Genomic DNA, 15,396 nt, shown 5'->3' on the forward strand with positions numbered 1-15,396 from the left:
CTTGGAGTCAAGTCTCTCACCATGAGAATCTGGTGCAGATGGGAGTTGCCTTGTGCCCCGTACAAAGCCGGGGGTTGCACGAGGCAGCCACAGTACCTCTTGCTGACTAGTGCTCTGGGCACACACATTCCTCAGAAATTGTTTAACTAGGACAGATCCTGATGGATCAAGCACCAGAAGCAGCTTCTTTGTGTTCAGGGCACACTGGAAATTATCCTGTTGAGGCAGCCCTCTCATACTGGTGCTAAAAACCAGAAAATACGGAGCTCAGTGGGCAGCCCATGACACTGTCTTGTCTTTCTCTTTTAATTTTTTTTAGTTTTCTTCCTGTTGTTTCCAAGGCAAGCCTACTCTACACTGTTTTTCTTGCCTGTGTTTAAGTTTATACTCAGATGGTATTTATTCTGTCAAAACCACCATTAACACCAGTGGGACATTTTTAGATTAAGAAACCCTTGAACATCAGAAAAAAGCATGAGGTCTGTTGCAGTGCAGATGCATTATTTCGATTCAATACCAGTAAAAAAGCCCAAATGAGTCTGAGATTTCTACAATCATTTATGCTTTTCTAGCTTTAGTTTAATTCCTTGTCCTTAGCATTTGAAAAAAGGAGAAAAAAATGCAAAAATTTTCATGTTTGAAGACAGCACTTTTTATGATTCAGTAATGACTGAAGTTAGACAATGACTGATGTACTGACCAAGGGAGCATTCCTTTCTCAGGACACTAAATCAATTTTACTAATTTATGTTAATATTTGAGCAAGGAAAATACTTAATTATTCTCTCTTATCTAGTCCAGATGGATTGATTTCTTTTCCTAAGAGTGCAGTTTATGAAAATATTGCCTAAACTAGCTGTGAAGTGCTAGAAGAACATAAACTGCATGATTCTTATGTATAATTTAAAAAGCAATTTCAAGGCTCCAGTTCTATAGCTGTTCAACATATAAAATTCTCACTCAGCTCTGCAGTTGGAGGAGATTCAATAGAAGTGATTTTACAATTGATTTCAGTAGGTGTTTTGACTACAAGGGAAGAACAAAATTGGCCAACAATATTTGTAAAGTGATTTTGGATTCTTGGGAGTGAAAGCACTACGGTGTAAATTGTTATCATTTTTATGAGCTAGAGCACTCTTTCTGTCTGAAATTCTCTAAGAAATTCCAGAGTTTTAAAGAATTTGCATCCATAGTTTCATTCTTTGTTCCCCCCATTAAGAATGAGCACCCATGTAAGCAGGAATGCCACAGCTGTAGAACTGACACTGTATATAATGAGAAGTAGTACATGTCAGTAATAGAGCAGAAGAGGTTTTAGGGCAAATTCCTTCTTGCCTTGCCTTTAACCTCATGATTTTTGCATTCCAACCATACACAGTCGTGACAGCTTCTCTCTGGGACTATTCCATAGATTGAGGTTTAGGTATTCTTTGAAATTATAGGGGATTTATGGTCAAAATCCTCCAGAAATAGAGTTTGTAACCTGTAGCTGTAGTAAATTAAACCAAGGTCTGTTCCCTAGCTTGGAAGCCAGCTGGCATGGTCTGCCCACATCTATGCTATTAAACTCTCTTTCCAAAACAGAGTGTCTGAATCCAAACTGCCTATTGGGAATGATCTTTGGCCCATGTTAATTTCCAAATTGTTCCAGTGATTTTTTGGAAGAGTGCTAGCATTCACCAGCCAAAACCATGTCAGGGATTTTGTCTTCTAGCAATGTAACAATACAGACAGCTGAGTTCCAGTGCCTGGACTATGTGCTGACTCTGCTTTAATTCTTAAGTCTAGATGTGCTTTCTATCTATTCCTGGTGCTTTCTATTTTGCGAGCACATGCTCTACTACAGGATAACATATCAATAGAAAGTGTTTGTGATCTGTCATCAGAATAAAACTATTAACTCCCTGAGCCCTTGAGTGGACAGACATATCGAATATGAAATCCTGAGCTAGATGCTGGGGACACCAAACATGCCATTTTTCAGTGAAGCTGCAGGCAGCTGCTCAGCCAGCGCAAAGGGTGAGGTCAGAAATCTACCATGGAAGGCCAGCTGATGCCAGGTGTCTAACTTCTAGGTGCTGTACTATTTGGGACACTTGCTCTCATGACAGTATATGTACCTAAAAGGATTTCAGTAAAGTTGCAGTTTTTCCTTAACTTTGCATGACTGATACAGCAGCTTTAGTAATGTTTGCTTAATTGCATTTGTGCATGAAAGACTGTGATACCTATCAATATTTATATCTATTCATTTATGTAAAAAAAATACATGCTCAGGAAAAGGCTTGTGGGAGAACATGTGTGCAAGAGATTGATATGGGGAAAGCAAAAATAAATATTTTTAGAAAACTACTGCCATAGTTGCTCAAATGTCTTCAGCATTATTGTAAATATTTTCCATTTGTATATGACTTTGTATATATTTTTGCTCGTCTTCCAAATGAAAAATACATTTGTGGAAATGTGATATTTTACAGCTGACTGACTAATATAGTAGAAATATACAAAAATGTCTATTCACAAAAAGCTCTTTGGGGCTCGAAAAGTCTCAGGTCATCACAGCTACATCAGGATTCACATTTCAAACAGGCAGTTATCTGGGGGAGGTGGTGATTTTTGTTGTTATTTTCCCTTTTACAGATAATAACACTTCACCATTCTGTCTGTGGAACAATTCACATCAACTTCAAGCAAAAGGAGGATGGATAGTTTTAGCAGTTTAAGTAGGAGGTTTTCAGAAATCTAGTTGAATTTAATGAATCTTTTGCAACACTATCACCTTTGATAACCCACAATTGATGAATGACCACAAATAGATGAGGAAAACAAAACTGTTTTCAAGTTATGGCTGTCCATAGCCCAAAAAAGAGATCGTAGTCAAAGTTTCCAAGCAAAAACAGGTGGACATTTCTCACTGATTTGCTACCCTTTTTCTACTGTCAAAAAAGAGTGTTACTCTCAGAGAAGAAGTTTGCTTCTGATTCCTGAAGAGTATGAGCACTAAAACTCAAAGAACAAGACAAATGAAATCAGGTGAATGAAAGGCAGTCTTTAAAGAGATTTTGGGAATATAATTATAATAATATTACTCAGACAAAATAAGTCTCATCAAGTAAAGGCTAGGCTCAAGTGTAAGCTACTTTACAGACACAAAATCAAAGTTCTTATAGTACTGACTTGAGAAAGCAATCTCAAGATAAATTTGTTGCATATTTATTTATGCATATTTGGTGTCTTAGAGAAAGAAAAAAACCCACCTAGCTTTACATGTGAAATGCCAAAATATCACATTAGTATCAAGCTTAGCAGAAAAATTATAACTGAGGTCTAGATTTACATTTTCACTATGCCTTTCTTGGACTATCTTGTTCTTGTGCACAGACGATTCCCACTTCATTCCCTGTGTATACTTCAGTATTTGTTAACACTATATTTTGAGAAAGTGTGACTTGTATTTTAAAGTATATACGTGAGTCGATTTTGCTTGAAGATAATCATCATCATCTTTAAATTGAATTGGCAGAGTTATAGAAAAAACTGATCCATCATAGATACGCAAAAATCAGAGTAATGCCAATAAATGTAATGTGGGATTTCATGGGAAAGAGCCAAGATCTTTTTATTCTTACTGTTGTGGGAATTATTTCTAGAGCTGGAGATATTTTTTGAGGGTGGTTTTCTTGTTTGGTTTTGTATGATTTCATTCTGGTTTGGTTTTGCTATAGATTTGGGTGGGGGGTTTTGGGGGACTTTTCACTATTCTATCAAAATGTTAATATGTCATAAAAAGATTGTCTTAAAACTTATAAAACTCCAGGGACAACACTTTAAGACCAACAGATGAAAATGTCATAAAATTCTCAAGACTTAAAGGATTTTAATGGACATTACATGTTAGCAATTTAGAGTGGTCAAGCCAGCAAGCGATTTTAAGGAAAATCCAAACACATTTGTACGTATTTGTGTTAAGTCTGTAATGATGCAAATGTGTGTAGGCAACTGTGTGGGTCTATGTTACCTACAGTCCATGTTTTCACACATTTCTTCTAGGGTTAGATCTAGCATTCAAACTTGTATTCAAAATGAAATACCAAGGGGCTTTTTTTCCCCCAAACATGAGCTTCTATCCTTTCTTCCATAACAAACTGAGCCAACACCCAGGCTGCTCCATACCTCTACAGTGATATTTTAAGATGTGATGACTTGTGGTTACCAATCCAAAAACACTTTCAAGCACTAGATATGGAAAATTCCCAATATGTCATGCAGAAATTCCCTCTGGCATTAAGACCTGACATAGAGCTGAAGCTTGACTTTCCAAAGCAGTAATAACTGTTCTCACTCAGGAGGAACCACAGAGAAGACTTCAGCTGGACACATTTGAGATGGCACGGAGGTGACTTCAGTCTGTTCTAAAAGATTTCTAGTTTGTCTTTGGTTAACTTTGATAGGACTTGAATAAAAAACTCTACAAGAATTAAAACAAATAAACAACCTCCACCTCCCAACCCCCAAACAAAAAACCCCCAAAGTATCATGGAATATTCTCAGAGCATTTTTTCAATACCTTCTAAAATACCTTAAAATTTTTTGAAACTTTGATATGTACAGAAAGAATAGTGGTATGGTGGCTGTAAATAAAGATTTTATTTCATTGATTTACAATGATCAGCTTAAACTTCCTATGTTTACTATGACATGTCACATTCAAACCCTTATTTCACATCAGTTACACATCTCCATTCACACAAAAACATACTACTACAACAGACTCCTGAAATTATATAGATTGCTTTCAGTGTTCTTAATAGGTCTGATAAATTAAACAGAAAACTTGTCATCCAAGAATTGCTTTTTGAAGAAATTAGTTATTCTGCTAACAGTTGGGATAAGGAAGGAACAGGAAAGTGGGAAGAGCTGTGCTCAAGAGTCATACAAAATTATCTGGAATTTTTTTATTTATTGAGATTACTCTCTCCAGGTCTAAAGATTTCTATCAGCTGCAGTTAAAGTTGATTAGAATTTTTCTATTATTTCCTAAGTATTAAGGGCAACCAACAACGTCCACCCCCTCCCAGCAGAAAGGAAGGCATTATCAGTGGATATTTTCAACCCTGTGTAAAAGCTTGCGGAAGTACAGACATTAAATACAATAGAGAGAAGTGTCTTGTATATTTCCTGGGATATGGGCATATGTCTACTGTCAGGAGGTCTAGAAGGTTAACTTCTGCAATAGATGGCTTGTATTAATTACAAATTTTGAATTTGTAACAATATAACTCCATCATTTCTATAAAACAATATTTAATATACAACAAACTTTCACCACATAAACACATTAAAAACACCTTTTTATAGTTTCAAGAATTGATTACAGGTTTCTCATAAAAACATTTTCATAACTAGAATCTTAATACAGAATGATTTTTTTCTATGCCAAAATACATTTAGATGGTAAATTGTTTGTAGAAAAGATACAGAGAGAAATGGGGTTTGCTGGCATGTAATCCATTTTATTTCATTCTTTCATGGTCAACTTTAAAGCAAAGTTAAAAATGTTTGTCATAAAATATTGTATTGTTTTATCCAGAGTCTTAACCAGAAAAGAAGAAGGAAGCTAATTGACTTATTCTGCATTTCAGTGTCTCTCAGGCGTGCCCAGAACAGCAGTTAGTACACAACCTGGACCATAACTACCTGTCAAGGGTTTTTTTAAAAGGTATAACATTCCTATTAATGTTCAGCTTTAGGCACCCACAGAATGAGGAGTGGATTCACTGTCATAGCTGAATTGCATTTACCAAATGCAACACCAGAAAAAGAAAAATCCACGTAAAACCACATAGGAAGATTGATCACACATTTTTATTAGTCTTTTGAACAATTGCATTATGTTGTTCCTTTATTTAAAAACTCTTGCAAAAAAAGACATTGGAGTGGACTGGTTTCAACCCTGAGCATTAACACTGCATATCAAGTACTGTAGTAAAGAAGCTGGTTAAGTTTGTAGCACTAGCACAAGTCACTGATATTAATCCTCTAGGTGATCAGGTTTTTACAAAAAAAATACATAGTTTTCAATAAATAATGCTTAATTTTACAACTTTGATACAGCAATGTCATACACTGTTTTGACACATACTAAACTCTGCATGCTATATAGTCTACTAGAAGACAAAACTTTGCCATGCATTTTCTTTTTCTAGTGCTAGAAAACACTTTGTCCTCCAGTGCATTGCCTCAAGCAGCCTTACCATCTTCTTCCTCTCACAGCAATAGGCCGTGCACTGGCATGCAAAAACCTCAAGAAAAGGTTTCCCCCCCACCATCACTCAGACTTCTAAACAAAAGTACTTTTCAGCTTTTCCCCCCAAGACCTGGAGTGGCTATGAAAACTAATTTCATGTGGCCTTGAAAAGTCTTTGAAATTACATATTTTAAAAGTGTCATGCTTGAAAAACTGCTCTAAAACATTCAATTTCCCCCACCTGTGGCCATCATGCAACATCATTGAAATGTTGTAACCATCAAAAGTCCCACACTGGAAAACAGGCCTCCATTTTAAAACAGCCCACCAAAAACAAAAAGAAAATAAGAAAAAAAGTATCACAGCCTTTATGTAAAGACTCCAAAATGCCAACATATATACAAGAGCAAAACCAGATACAAATTGTAAATGAACTAACAATGGCATATAACTCTTCTCCCTGGCTTTGCCAGGAGTTGAGGCAAATTGGTTTTGGAGATAAGCAGGACGATGGAAACGAAAACAAATTGTGACAATGGGAGTTCCCGGATTAATCATTATTACTTGATCAAATTTCTTCAAGCAGTAAATCAATGTCTTGATTTTACTGGAAGTGTGAATTACCAAAATCTAAATCCTTACTCAATAATTCTAAATCAAACTTGCTTCCGAACTTTCACAAGTCTTAGAACTTTGGCACCCTTGCACTTTTTTGTCCTGCAAGATTGCACTTCACAGAAAATCCAGATGTAACTAACCACAAAAGAAGAAATTTGATTAATTAATAAGGATTGAAACCTCCATTCTCACACTTCCAGGTTGTTGTTCATCATTGAAAACCATTCACCCCTTCTTATCCATATTGCTTTAGGGGTTTCCTTGTATCTACAGAAGTCATTCCTTTTAAATTGCTGTCAATCACAATTTTTTCTAAGAGTTTTTAAAATATTCCTATCTTTGCACTGGCATAAGTATTGGGTTTTCTAAGAGAATCTCACCCCAAAGAAGGTATTACTTTTATACATGAAATATTACGAACTTTTGCTTCCCTTTTTGTAAGTCATTCTACATTTTCTGCACATTTGTGCTTTATATTGAATATAAAAATAGGTCTTTAAAACTCTATTTACTTTAAACTCACTAAAAAACTACTTGCATGTGAAATTCTCTTACAAATTCACTGCATCCATGTAGAGAAGATAAAACTAATTAGGCAGTTAATTGGTATAGGTAGTGTGCAAAAAAATTAAAAAAAAAACAATCACAGCCTTGGATGTGAGTGAGGGGAAAGGAAATTAATCAAAGAAATACAACTGTATTGTAGGGGAAATGTAAGGCAACTCATTGTATTAAGTATTTGTTGTTTATTTTTTCCTGGCCATTCTTACAAATGAAGGTTAGGAGGAGATAAGACACCTATCCTGCCAGCAGCCCTTGAGGCAAAAACTCCCATTTAGCTCAATGAGAATTTTTTTTTCTTTTTTTTTTTCTTTTTTTTTCTTTTTTAACCAGAGCAGGTTTAAGGCCTTACTAAGCAACAATTGTGAAGATGTAAAACAGAATTCATGAACTGTTTTGATTATCGAACACCTAAAACTTATATGGCCCTGACTTTGACCCCACACCAGTTTTCCCCTGGTGTAACAACAGAGTTGCACTTTCCTCAAAAAGGCAGGAGTGAAGGATCATACTGCACGCATGCAAATGACATTCAATAGACTTGAAGTTTCATCTGAATGTCAGTGAATGCCTAAAGAGCACAAAGCACTTAAAGGATGCTTGGAATGAGCTTTTCTACCACATTTGTAAAAGACTGCACTTAAAGAAAGAAAATATTTCTTAATTGTGGTTATTTTAAAAGGAAGGGGAAAAAACAGAGTAAAAACATCAAAAGTGGGGGGGAAAGCTTGCAAAAAATGTTCACCTTAAAGATAAAAAGAATCAGCACGTTTGATTAGGTTTTACATTGAGTTGACATCCTCAGTGTTAGTAAGGAAATTGTCTTTCATCATAGAAAAGCTCATTTTCCTCCCTCCTATCACTGAGTCCTATTACACATAGAGTAGTATTGTACAGAGACAAATGCAAGGAATGTGGGGAAAAAGGCCACGGGAGATACCAGGCCTGCAACAGGACTGCTCTAGCACGTCAACAAAGATTCCTATGTACACAGAAAACAAAAAAGGAAAGAGACACAGAAGGTATGAACATTATTAATGACAAAATAAAAAAGAGTAGCTTAGCAGATTCTATTTTTCACGAGTAGAAGATTATTTTTCACTCTCACTGAGACCAGTAGGAGCTTAGGCATTCAACAGCATCAAACTTCAGCCCTAACTATGCAGTGGCTTAAACAGAACACTACCTAGTTTTTCCTTGAACAATATGCAATACAAAACTCTAAAATAAAAGTAACTCAAGTGTTTCGCCAAAAAAATTATTTCCCTGCACCATATACCTTCACTCAAAATATTCCTCTAATATAGTACAGTATAATTCCCATTTAGAAGAAAGAAAAGATATACTTTTGAGTGGGTATTATATTCTTTGACTAAAGTAGACCTGTTGCTCTTTTAAAATATGCCTGACTGCTCTTTAATTGGTCATTTAAATCAGCTATCCTTGAGTTATATTTTAAATGGTAATTTTAAAAAACAGCTTCCAAAAATATATGCAAGTCAAAACTTTTGTAGGCTGAGACACAGACCTTACTACAATGCTAACTAAATGCAGCCTGTATTTGACCATAATCATTCATAACTCATTGAACATCTGTAAAGCACAAATGTTTAATGACACTGCCTATTATCATTTTAATAAACAAGGATGCATATCAGAAGAAAGGGACTGAAAGAACAAGTCACCCTACCCTCATGATAGCTTGAAGAATTACTAAGAGAATTTTGGCTCAGTTTTAAGACTTAGAACCTGATCAACTTACTCCATCACCCTAGCCCAAAACAGGATTTTCAATAGCAGTGAATGGCTAGGCTAGAGCACTTCAGTGTAACTATTTTCTTTCGGTCTTTTGCCTTAGAAGAGATAAATGTCATTTGTTTTCAATCTGATTTCTAAGTTATTACATGGAGAACACACTAATCATTTGAGACCAAAAACTGAAAATTCAAGAAACTCTGTTTTATTGAGGACTATCCATTGCCAAGGATATCTTGTATATTGTAATTAAGTTTGTTTTAAAACACAGTTTCTCATAAAGTATTATCACAATGCAAGACATAAATTTGAGTTCCCAGATATGGTATATCTCTTTTCTGATAGCAAAGATTTAGGCCAAACAACTTTTATTTAGAATCATGAGTGTTTTATTATTATCATTATTATTAGAAAGAGATCAGATTATATTAATCATTTTACTACCAGTTTAACTAACCTAAAGTAAGATATCTCACCACTTAAATGCCTAAGAGTTGTCTTTGATTAAACATAACATGCATGCAGGTTTTAATGTTATGTTTTATTATGCCTTACAAATGCGTATGCAGGATTTTCATTTCAGCAAGTCTGAAAGCCTGTAGCAGTGGTTGCCACCAAAATACCAGCACAGTGAATTGTCCCTGTAAACAGCTGGATCATTAATTAGCGGAGAAAAAAAAAAAAGAAAAAAAAAAAGTAGTAATAATTTACCAATGCCTATCAGATAAAAAAGTAAACTTCTTGAGAAACAAACTTCCACCTCGTGAGTCTGTTTATTGCCATCAGCAGCTATTTCAGAGCACACAACTGAAATCCGATGGCTGCTAAAGTCAAAAAAAAAAAAAGAAAAAAAAAGAGCACACTGACAAAGTCTGCTTACCTACAGCCGAAGCTCGTACCCCCTTCCCCTGCCCTGCCTGCCCGGAGCGGCGGGCGGCTCTCCGGAGAGGCCGGGGCCACCCTGGCGGGCCGAGCGCTGTCCGGGGCGGAGGAGATGCAGCACCGCTACCCTCAGCATCTCCACCTCGAGCCTGGCCCAGGTTATTCCTCGCAAACGGGAGAGGGGGAGGAAAAGCCCCAGCGGGGAGAAGACCGGGAGCATGCAGAGGGGGGGAAGAGTCGCCTTCCCGGCGGCGGCGAGAGCGGGCAGCCGGCCCCGCCGCGCCCCCCGCCCGGAGCGGAGCCCCCCGCCCTGCAAAGCGGCTGCGGGGGCCCGGGCCGCCCCCAGGAGCGGGGCTCGCTCCCCGCCGGCGGGCGGGGGGAGGCGGCAGAGCCGAAAATGCCCGGGGCGAGCCAGCCTGCCGCTGCCCGGAGCGGCCCCGGGTAAGCAGCAACCAGCAAGCAAACCCCCGGCCCCGCGGAGCAAAGCCGATGGGAAAAAGGCGACGAGAGGAGGAAAAAAAAAAAAAAAGGAAAAGAAGCAGTCCTGACTCTCCTCCCCCCCTAGCTCTGCTCATGCACCACAGCCTACAGCTACCGCTCCTCCGCGGGCGAGGGGTGACAACACGGCATCTCCAGCGTTACTGCTACAGACACTAATTGCGATACGAGTTTCTATCAGTTCCAGCTGATTTATTAAAATTGTAAAGATACAGACTTTCAGCATTAAAAAAAAAAAAAAAAAAAAAAACAGGCTTGGATGTTGACAGTGCACAAGTCTGCTTTTGCCATCATTTGCTACAAAATATGCAGATGGTCTGTACTTTAGATTATATTGCACAACATGAGAAACTTTTTAAACTATGTGCCTTTTTTCTTTTTTTTTTTTTTTTGCTAAAATCGAGAATCCAGTTTCATACCTTCCATCTGGGGCCCCATCCACATATCACAGCGTATGAGATACATAAAATCCTACTATAGTACAGTACATATACAATCTTTTAAACTAAGATAACAGCTCTGAGGTCTATATCACCATTTTCAATAAATCTTTACCTACAAATATTGAACAAATCTGAACTATAGCTGTACAAAAAAAGTGTTTGTTTCTTTTTCTTTAAACCACAAGGCCTTTAGATGCAAGGATTATTTTTTAAAATTTTAATCCTTTTAAAACCAGGACGTAACGTACCAACAAACTTGCATGCTAAAAACAGAGAAAAACAAAGAAAATAAAAGGGAAGAAGTGCCTGAAAAGTCTTACTGAAAAAACACAGCAAGAATGTTCCCTTTTCACTGTACAAAAATACGCCTGAAAATATATTAATTTTTAAAAAAGACTGAGGTCTGTTATGTATCAAAAATGTTTCAATACCTTTTTGTACTGAGGTCTAGGCTGTCTGGTATTCAATCAAGGAGGTATAAGGGAACAAGTTACAAAAAAAAAAAAGTTGGCAAGTAGAAATCACATTTGTAAAACCATAAACAATTTGATCTGAAAAGTAAACTCTGATCTTAAGTCAGTTCAGTTATTTGTAAGCGTTTGTACAGTCTGCATTTTTTCAAGCTCCCTGCAGCTTTGTTAAGTATCGGATGCATAGAAGACATCAGTTTTCTCCCTCCAAAAAAGTTGTAATGGTCCCTTTCGGAAAAAAAAATAAAAAATCATAACAGTTCGTTAAGATCTCTCACGGAAAAAAAAAAAAAATCCACAAACCCCCTTGAGTAACAGTTGTGCTGCCAAAAGACTTCTTTGCAGACCATCTTCCAGACTTCAATCAGAGACCGACAAGCTTCAAACAGCGCCTTCTGTATCATTTTTCCCCCAGTCCCATTTGCCTTTGCTGTTGTTGTTGTGATCACCAAACATAATAAAAATTAAAAAAACACAAAAAAAATGAAAAAAAATAAAATCACAACTCCCGGGCTCGGAACTAGCTTCGAGATTTTTTTTTAAAGAAAACAAGACTTTTTTTTTTTTAATCATTATCATGATCATCATCACCGCCGGCGTCGCGCCGCTCCAGCTCCGCCGCTCTCGCCGCCCGCCCTGGCCGCCGCCCCCGCTCAGTACGTGAACACCAGGTCGGAGAAGTTCGCTTCCAGCCAGTCGCCCGCGATCATCTCGCTCAGCTCCGGGGTACAGTAGTCGGGGAATTCGAAGTGGGAGCCAAGGCTGCCCTCGCTGAAGGAGTCCAGGTCCTTGTCCACCAGCGAGAGAGAGAGGTTGCCGCCGGCGGCGCCCGCCCCCAGCTCGGCGGCGGCGTGGCCGTGCTGGGAGAAGTTGAGGCTGAGGTCGAAGAGCAGGTCGTCCGCCTCCTCGCTGCCGGCCGACGAGGTGGAGATGGACCGGGAGGAGGCCGGGGAGAGGCCGGGCGGCTGCTGCTGCGGCGGCGGGCCCTGCTTGGTGATGTTCTTGAAGCTGTAGTAGAGTCTGCTGCCGCCGCCCGCCGCCGCGGCGCCGCCCCGCACCTCCTCGTACAGGCTGGCCCCCTCGGTGGACTCCGCCGAGGAGCTCAAGGTGGGGCTGGCCGGCACTTTGGCCACGTTGTACCGCCGCAGCTGCTGCGGCCCCGGCTCCTCATCCTCGTCCTCGTCCTCCGCCTCCTGCTTGATCCGCAGCTGCAGCTCGTCCTCGTCGTCCTCCTCATCCTCCTCCTCGTCCATGAAGACGCACTTGACCGTCTTACTGCTCACTTTCAGGGTGCCGAAGACGTACTCGTCTCCCGCGTAGTCCCCGTGGTGGGCGGTTTTGGCTCCCGGCTTGGGAGGCGAGGAGCCGGAGGAGGCTTTCAGCTTGCTGCACTTCTTGCTGGAGCTCTTGGCGCTCTTGCTGCCGCCGCTGCTGGCGGGCGCATTTTTCTCGGGACTTTGGCTGGCGTTGGGCTTGGCCGACGGGTCCATTTTGGGCTTTTTCCTGGGACGGTACTTGTAGTCGGGGTAATCAGCCATGTGCTTGAGCCGCAGCCTCTCCGCCTCCCGGATGAAAGGGATCTTCTCGCTGTCCTTCAGCATTTTCCACCGCTTGCCCAGGCGCTTGGAGATCTCCGCGTTGTGCATGTCCGGGGACTGCTCCATGATTTTTCTCCTCTCGATCTTGGACCACACCATGAACGCATTCATCGGTCTCTTTATGTGCCCCGACGCCGTTTTGCACCAGTCCGGATCGCTCTCGTCTAAAGCGACGGGGCTGCAAGCCATGAACTCGCCCTCTTCGGTGTCCATCGCTTCCCGGGGCAGGTTGCTCTCCGCCTCCGCACTCTCCGCCTGCTGCACCATGGTGGGCTCTCGCCGAGGCGCCGCTCCCCTCCGAGCCAACAAAGCCGCTCCGCCGCCGCCCCCTCCCACCGCCGCACCTTGCCCCTGCTGAGCTCCTCAGCGCGCCGCGCAGCGAGGCGGAGCGCGGGGGCCGGGCGGGCGCTGTGGCTGTGCCGCCCGCACCGCAGCGCCGGCGGTGGGGCCGGGTCGGGCGCGGCTGGGCTGGTGCGCTGGGCGCGCGCTGTGCCCGTCCCCGGCCTCGCGCCGCCGCCCGCCCTGCGCGCGCTGCCCGTTCTGCGAAACTCCCGGCTCCGCGCCTCGCGCGTTATCAGCGCCTCATATGGGTGACATCACTGCCGCCGCCGGCCAATGGCGCCGCTCGGCGCCGCCCGCCGCCACGCCCCCCCTCGCCGGCCGCTGACACACCCCCGCGCGGGGAGGAGGCGTCGCCGCCGCCGGCGCTCCGCGGCTCTCGGCGGACCCGGTCCCGCCGGGCCCGGCCCGGCCCTCCGCCCGGGGGTCGGCAGTGCTGCCGTGGGGGGGCTTCGTCCGCTGGCCCCCGCCGCCGGGCGCGTAGCAGTGCGGTGCGGCGGCGGCGGCTCCCCCGTGTCTCGTTTCCTCCGGAGGCCGCGGAGCCCCGCGTGGCTCGGGGCGGGCGGCAGGGGGCGCTGGCGCTCCGCAGCCGCCGCAGCTCCCGCGGCGGCACCTCCGGGAGCGGAGCCGCCCCGCCGCAGGGTGCGGGCGGATCTCGGCGGGCATGGCGTCCTCCGCGCTCCGCACATGGCTCCTGCTCCTCCGCGGCGGGGCTGCTCCCCTGAGCCCCGGGGGCGCCTCGGTTCCCTGTCCTCCCAGGGCTTGTTTCGGTGTCTGGTCGGTAAAGAACGGGGCTGGGGGAACGCAGGGTAGAGCCTGGGGCGCTCCCGGTTCCCTGCGGATGCGGACGGTGCCTCGGTGGCTGCGGCCTGCTGGTCGGCGGTGACCGGGATGGGGGAGGTCCCCTTGTCCCCCGGGGAGGCCCGGGCTGTCCGCGGGAGGGACGTGAGGATCGTTGCACCCACCTGGAGGCACTCACCGCGTGGTGTAGGCAGAGGATAAAGGCACCTTCCCCAAAGTACAGCGTGAAAATATACAGAAAGCATCAAACAGTGATGATTTTTCTGTTTGTTTGTTTGTTTGTGTGCTTGTTTTCTCGGAAGCGCCAAGTTATTCAGGACGCTGTAGGGGATACACCTATCCGGATAATCCCCTGTTTGATTTTATCACAGAATGTCTAAAATCCAAAGGTTGACAGCGTGCTACTCACCTGTGGTCATTTTAATTGCAAAAAGTATGTTGGAAATGAGTTCACATACTGTTTTATGCATTAATTTGTGCTTTTCCAGCTACCTTTGCAGTTATTAGAAAAGGGAAAGTTTAATAAGTTTTGTGATGGTTGCTGTCTGTATACGGACATAATGGCAGTGAGAGGAATGAGCACAGCCTCTCTTCTGCCGGGCACATCTATGAACTGGTGCTAATGGGGCAGTACGTACCCTGCTACATCATCCTCTGATTGTCCCGATGGTTCATTTCCCTCAGACTACAGCAAAATTACTGTGTTTGCATGATGTGACTCTGATATCATAGGGCTGCAGAGAGGCCAGTGCTGTTACAGGAACAAAACCAAAAAACCGAAAGCATCGCACACCTCTTTTAGCTGTGGGGATAGGTTAGGGCTGCCAGGTCTCAGCTGCACTTGTCAGGAGTCAGATGGAGTTTGAAGAATACATTTGAGACAGATACATGGTGTTATGTCACCTTCCTTGCCTGACCCCAGCTGGGTGTACAGAGTAGGGGGAAGGAAAAGGGCATAGCCGAAGAAGGTTCAGTTACTTCATTGTAAAGATGGGTTTTGAAAAATAGTGCTCTGCCTCTCCATGACTGCGCCCAGCCGTGATTTCTGCTCTGAGGCTTGTTGCCACCTTTCTCTGTCCCTCTGACTGCACTTCGTGGTGCAATCTAGCTCCATAATAATGTCTATCCTTTAAGACACAGGGGATAAAATGGAAAATTTGACTGGTAGGCTTCTCAACCTGTCA

At 42.7% G+C, this 15,396-nt stretch overlaps 1 protein-coding gene across 1 annotated transcript; it reads right to left on the reverse strand.

Annotated features, from left to right (window-relative positions):
* Positions 1–12,020: 12,020 nt before the first annotated feature.
* On the reverse strand, positions 12,021–13,718 carry SOX11 (SRY-box transcription factor 11). Its single transcript, XM_041421002.1, has one exon. The coding sequence runs from the start codon at positions 13,337–13,339 to the stop codon at positions 12,128–12,130; it is 1,212 nt and encodes a 403-aa protein (XP_041276936.1). The 5' UTR covers positions 13,340–13,718; the 3' UTR covers positions 12,021–12,127.
* Positions 13,719–15,396: the final 1,678 nt, after the last annotated feature.

Source organism: Onychostruthus taczanowskii, unplaced genomic scaffold (genome assembly GCF_017590055.1).
Source record: "Onychostruthus taczanowskii isolate IOZ18803 unplaced genomic scaffold, ASM1759005v1 scaffold11, whole genome shotgun sequence".
NCBI classification, from domain to species: Eukaryota; Metazoa; Chordata; class Aves; order Passeriformes; family Passeridae; genus Onychostruthus; species Onychostruthus taczanowskii.

Bases quoted from the DNA above. Each gene is read 5' to 3' on its own strand.
- SOX11 (XM_041421002.1), bottom strand. From the start codon at position 13,339: ATGGTGCAGCAGGCGGAGAGTGCGGAGGCGGAGAGCAACCTGCCCCGG.